The sequence below is a fragment of the Helianthus annuus genome, chromosome 9 (assembly GCF_002127325.2).
Source record: "Helianthus annuus cultivar XRQ/B chromosome 9, HanXRQr2.0-SUNRISE, whole genome shotgun sequence".
Classification (NCBI taxonomy): domain Eukaryota; kingdom Viridiplantae; phylum Streptophyta; class Magnoliopsida; order Asterales; family Asteraceae; genus Helianthus; species Helianthus annuus.
This window is the reverse complement of record NC_035441.2, coordinates 178704957-178711781: the sequence shown is the minus strand read 5'-3', so window position 1 is coordinate 178711781 and position 6825 is coordinate 178704957. Positions and strand designations below refer to the sequence as shown.

General features: G+C 31.8%; 1 protein-coding gene across 1 annotated transcript; it reads left to right on the top strand.

The window, feature by feature from the left end:
* Positions 1-430: 430 nt before the first annotated feature.
* LOC110891138 (short-chain dehydrogenase TIC 32 B, chloroplastic) lies at positions 431-4498 on the top strand. The gene is made up of 7 exons (XM_022138805.2): positions 431-770; positions 2432-2663; positions 2923-3002; positions 3439-3592; positions 3707-3785; positions 3884-3971; positions 4064-4498. Exons 1-7 carry the CDS (start codon positions 557-559, stop codon positions 4291-4293), a joined length of 1077 nt encoding a protein of 358 aa, XP_021994497.1. The 5' UTR covers positions 431-556; the 3' UTR covers positions 4294-4498.
* Positions 4499-6825: the final 2327 nt, after the last annotated feature.

Below are 6825 nucleotides of genomic sequence, written 5' to 3'. Positions count from 1 at the left end.
TATAAACATAATTAAATACCCCTATATACCCACCATAATTGCCTATTTAAATGTGAAAGATCTCACATGTGACATATATATTGATATGTTTGATATGAAATCTTGTTGGTAGTAAACTAGTTACACATATTTTAAACTCAATCATAAACGTGCCACCTTTAAATAAATATATACCCAAACATGATATAAATATATACTCAAGTATAGTATGTTTATAAACATGATTTAAACTAAAAAAAAATATGATGTATTTCGTTACATTTAGATATATCATGTATGTACGCACAACTCATAATTATAAAGATAGAAGACAATATTGACAATGAGTGTAAAGAACAATAATAATTACCAAGTAGAAAGAAAACCAACATTATCAATAATTATGCTTTAATTCCCACTATTAATCACTTGCTTCACTTTCAAAAAACTCACCCTAGCAAACAATAAATACCCAAGTCAAATATTTGACTTCCTCACTCCTCATTTTCCTCCAATAACAAATCTTAGTGGTGAAGAGTGAAGACCACCCACTTATGGTGGACCATGGAGTAGGAGAATGTTGAAAACAAGCATATATATTTTTGTCTATATATTTGGTGTCATTGCATTGGTGTGGAGGGTTGTGATAAGGTGTAAACAAAACATGAAGGGCACCGTTAGGTACTTGGCTGGGATTGCAGGTCAAAGTGGATATGGATCAAAGTCAACTGCTGAACAAGTTACTCAAGATTGTTCTTCACTTCCTCCTCATCTCACTGCTATTGTCACTGGTATGTTTCTCTCATTTTCTTTTGTTCAAAACCTTATTTGATTGGCGATGATTATCGGTGTCATTCATATGTGATATCTGAGTTCAAGGCTAGAACGATGAACTCGATCTATAATCATATATACGTGCGCGCACACATACACACACGTCTCTATGTGAAAATGAATTAATGTAAATCTTCTTATGCTATCAACATTAATAAAAACGTGACATGGTTAGATTATGTTAAGTTAGTACCAACGTTCACATGTAATTCGACTCCGGATGATGATTTATATGTAAGTTGTGATAGATTGATTCTAGATTTCTGGTGTAAGGTTTCATTTCAAACTTAGGTTTCAAAACAGATATGTTTGCCATTTTTGAGTGTTTATGACATTATACGATAATTTCATAAAATTTATACCATAGTTAAAATATTTTATATTGCAAGATAATTTTTTTTTTTTTTTTGAAAAAGTAGGACCTTTTACCATGTTGAGCAAAAACTGGTTTTGTCTTTCATGAATACCTTTTCCCATTGGTTTACACAAAATCACTGCTATCCAGACAATTCCCATGACAAAATCACAATCATGTTTACCCTTTTTATAGTAGGCTTAATTTACTTGCATCTTTCCTTTTCCTCTGTCAGTAAGTTGTAAGGGTAATAAATATTTTTTATTTTTCTCGTGTTTGAGTTTGATGATAAATATAGATTTAAGGGAAAATAAGAGTGGAAATAGATGATTAGTTATTTAATTAGAATTTGATTAGTTAATAAATTAGAATATTAAATAGGAGAGATGACATCATGAGCATCACATGTCTAAACACCTATCAACTTTGGTTGATTTTGTAAAATCTATTAGATTCTGGATGTGATACTCGATCTAAAATCTATAGCTCTAGACCGAACTTTCTAAATTCTATTTTGAAATACCTTGAAAAAATATTACACTTATAAAGATGTTACATTCGTATAAAATATATCATATATAAAAATTTTGAAATCTTTAACGGTTCACCGATATCGTTTCAACATACACTAAAATTGACCCGTTAACCTACGAAACAGTCTAGCCATTGAGTCACCTCTACGAATTTGTTTTCTTCCGTTAGATCATGCCATATCGTAATATCCTATCATATTTACTATCTTTTATCTTGTAAATGGATCTTTACGTGACATACAATTCTTATTTCAAAATGTTGGTTCATGCCATAGCGTATCATATCTACCGTCTATTATCTTGTAAATAAATCCTTACATGACATATAATTCTTAGGCGTGGTGTGGTGATGTTCCTCATCACCATCACCCTCCACATAAGCGTCACATCACTCCACCCTTATCCACCACCTTATATGACGTGGTCCATAACCTCCACCATCATCCACTACCAATCAAATTTCCCCAATTAATTCAAGAAGTCTCATGGTTGGCATGGAAATATCCATGCTCACCATGCATGAATTGCGGGGAAGGGGGGGGGGGTACCACACGAATCATGTCCCATGTGATAATATATGACCCAAACCACCATCCTACCCTAAAGCCTTATTTCAAAACATGCTTGTATAGTTATATGATATACTTTTAGAATGGATGGCATATATGTGTGCATTACTAATTCAAATGAATTAAGTACTAATCATTTCATTAACTTAATCATTTTTAAGGAGCTACATCCGGAATTGGGGCAGAGACCGCACGTGTGTTAGCAAAGAGAGGGGTGAGGATTGTGATTCCTGCAAGGGATCTACGAAAGGCGAGTCAAGTGAAAGAAAATATACAAAGGGAGACCCCGAATGCTGAGATTATAATTTTGGAGATCGATCTCAGTTCATTTGCTTCAATCAGGAAATTTTGTTCTGAGTTTTTGTCGTTAGACATACCACTTAATATTCTCATGTAAGGTTTAACCTTGGTTTCATTATCTTTAATTTATATGTGTTTTGATGAGCATTGACGGAACTATAGGGTTTCGGAGGGTTTCTTGACCCTCCACCACACTATTTTTTTAAAGGGTATTCAATATTTTTATCGTTTTCTTATAGTTTTACCATCAAATCATCTCTAGAAAGAAAAAAAACACAAAGTTCCGTCGCGTTTGTGATTTCTCAAATTTAAATATCTAAGTTACTAACGATGAACACAATTTTTTTATTAGAAATAACGCAGGGAAATTTTCCCATAAGCTGGAGTTCTCAGAAGACAAATTTGAGATGACTTTTGCTACAAATTACTTGGGTAATCTCTTTATTCCACATATACCCATAAATAGACTTTTGAATCCTTTTCATTATTTTTTCTTTAACAAAATCTTATGGAAATGTCCCCTTCAAAAAAAAGAAAAACAAGTAATTTTTTTAGCGATGAATTACTTTTCTATTTTTCTTTCTAAAGCAAAGAAAAAAAGTACAAATTCGGACAAAAAATATATATTGTTAAGAATCGAAGGTCAACTAATGTCGCATCGATTAGCACTATGAATAGTTGATGGGTTGAAACACTTTAAGTGGTGCTCGTACCACCATTTCAAATAAAAATGAATAAAACAACTAAGTAATGTCACGAGCAACTAAGTCATGTTTTATTACGTAAAACAATCCATGGTGAGACAGAAAATATCATGTGAATTCAAATTATAATATATACTCATTCTTTTTTCTATAATTTTTAACAGGTCATTTCTTGTTAACGGAACTCGTGTTAGAAAAGATGATAGAAACCGCAAAACAAACGGGAGTTGAAGGAAGAATAGTAAACGTTTCTTCTGTAATTCACGGCTGGGTGAAAAAAGACCATTTCAGTTTTAACGGAATGCTTCAACCAAAATAGTACGTACATGTGATAACTCACTCTCCCTTCCTCATATATATATACACATATTAATATATACAATATGTCAAAATCATACTGATTGATACATGCACATGTTCGTCTTGATATAGTTATAATGCCACACGAGCATATGCACAATCAAAGTTGGCCAACATAATGCATGCTAATCAACTTGCAAAACAACTAAAGGTACAAACTGTAATGCATGATTTACAACCATGACCCACCAAAATTATTTTAATGATACCAAATCTAATTTATGTGTTCATGTTTTATTTAATTAAAAGGCAATGAATGCAAATGTAACAATCAACGCAGTACATCCAGGGATTGTGAAAACCGGAATCATCAGGGATCATAAAGGCGTTATTACAGGCATGCATGTCTCTATAATCACTTGTACTTCATGCAATAAAAGTTGTACAGTAATAATGACATGTGTTCTTTTTTTTTCTTTTTTTTTTCAGATTCAATTTTCTTCATTGCTTCTAAGTTTCTGAAAACTACGTCACAAGGTGCATCAACTACATGTTATGTTGCTTTGAGCCCGAAAACGAAAGGGGTGACCGGTAGATATTTTGCGGATTGTAATGAGATCCGGTGTTCATTGCTTGCGAATGATGATTCGGAAGCGCACAAGTTGTGGAAACAAACTCGGGCGCTCATCCATAAACGATGTCTACGAGTACAACTATGACCTTGAATTTTTATTATTTTGTGTTCAGTTATATATATATACATGGCTATGATCTAGCTCGATGTATATGTGTAGATATAAATGTATATCACGACATTCACCAAGATGAAAGATAAAGTACCACAAGTAATTAGTTGATTGGTTGCTACCATGGCAGCTAAATGTGATCATTTATTATAATTAATAAACCATTGGTTTCCATAAATTTAAGAAACAAGCATATTTGTATGTAAATATATATTACGAATGGAATATATGACTCATAATTAGGCTACACGATATCGGACCCCAAAGCTAAAGTACCTCAGCAAATTTTTGATCAATAGTAATTACAAAAGTAGATAGATGTATTTTAACGAGTTGACGCTACCCGCGCGTTGCGGCGGTAGTTGATTATCAAAGTTTATACTATCAATTACGAATAGTTTTTGTATAATTAGCAACGCATTTATGTCTAGCTCAAGTTATTGGTTCAAATCATCGTACACAACATTTGGCACAATCATTTAAACAACTATAATAATCATTTTAAGTATTACTGGGATCACTCATATATAATCATTTGTTACACGAATTTGAAGTAGTCTTGAGGGATCCTTTGTCATGCACATGAACATAAGTGGTTTCCATCCTAAGTTAGATATCGATGAATGGGGTTTAATAACGTATACAGTGTTGAGGTGTGGTATAGGTAACGTTTCACAGCATAGCAATATTGTTGTGTCCTACGCGAAAAAAAAGTGCTTGATGGTGCTCGGCTATTGCTTTAGTAGCAAGCATAAATATTACACTAACATGCATTCAAGTTTAGTGATTTTGATTCAAGATAGGCGAATGAAATTGGGAATCAAGAAGAAGAATATTGTGAACATATGCCGGTTGAATCGAATGAATAGAGTAAAGGGAGTTGTACCTTTGATGTCGTCGTGGATGGTTGTGGATGTAAAGCGTTTGACGGCCTAAGAAAGAATGTAGGGATGATAAGAATGGGTGATTGAGATGTGGGAGAAGGAAACGGTTTGGAGATTAAAAGAAGAGGGTTGATGATCATTATAGAACACTAAATTACTGCGAGAACAAAAAGAACAACTTTAAATCATTTAATTTTCTAATTTAAGGTTCATATTTTAAAAATTTTATGCTCCTTGCATTCATATATGTGTATTATATACATAAATAAAACAATTTAAAGTAGCTTTTTTCAAAGGTTTTCCAATATTTATATTTCTACCTACACATAGATTACATATGAGTAGGTTATATAGAAAGCTAAATTTCTTAACCTTCTTTTCTGAATTCAAGAGTGAGAAATAATTAATTCGTGTTATGTATATTCTTGCAATATATAGTATATAGCGTAGATCCATCTAAAAAAAGTATGTAATGTAAGTTATATATATTCTAAGTTTTTAGAATATTTAATAATAACTATAATAAGTTAAAAATAATATTTGATAGGATATTAGGTATTTAATAATAACTTATGTTGGGTTTAATCAGTATTTTAATGTAAGTGTGAATATTCTTAGAATACGATTTATCAAAATCCATTTATAATTATCGATTTCTTTATATACTTTTTATGTGTTTAAATTGTATACTATGAATCCAAGCGATGGTATTAAAACGGTTGTGACTGTCAACCATCAAACGGTGCTTTGTTATACCTTTAATCTAATATTAATAATAATAGATTTGTTTGAATTGAATTTTATTTTATGTGTTCGATGGTTATTAAAGGGTATAGCCGTCAACAATCAAACGGATTTTTTTTTGACGCATCGGTTGGATTAATATCTGGTAGTTTTCAAACAGCGCGCTAGTGGTTCCTTGTAAACACACGACTCAAAATTTCTGAATGAATGGGTGCCTATTTTAATGAATAGGTGTGATTTGATGAAGCGGTGCGATGGTACGGTTAAGGCACCCCAAGTTGCTAATTGTATATATATATAATTCTAGTGAATTAATAAATTGAATGAGTATTATGGAATTATGATTCAAATTCTTGAATAATAAGGTTAAGTAAAATTTTGGTAAAACAGTGGGTCAACCAGAAACTAGCATGTATTATGAAAAAAAAAAAACAAAAAACAAAAAACAAAAAACTCAAAACGCGTATCAGATGAAACTTAAGTGGTTAGCAGGTAACCCGATCTTAGTACGAGGGTACAAAAAACATTATTCGGATGAAGCTGAATAACCTGAAATAGGATAGCACAACATGGTGAGGGAATTTTTCAAGGGTATGTATACAAACTTTTACCAAAGCGGCTCTAATCTCTTGTGATGCGCCTTTTGGTAAATGTTAATTTGGTTTTTTATTATTATAATTATAATTAATTTTAAACATATTTCACGAATAATAAATTTTTTTATTAATTTTTGAATATATCATTGCAACATGCTTATTTCTATGTACATCTCGATATAAATTTTATTCAAAACCGAGTTTTAAATAGTAACGTATAAGTAATCGGAGCAAAAATGTACAAGTTATCAAAGCTACCTCATCGTTTAGTTTTTTTTACG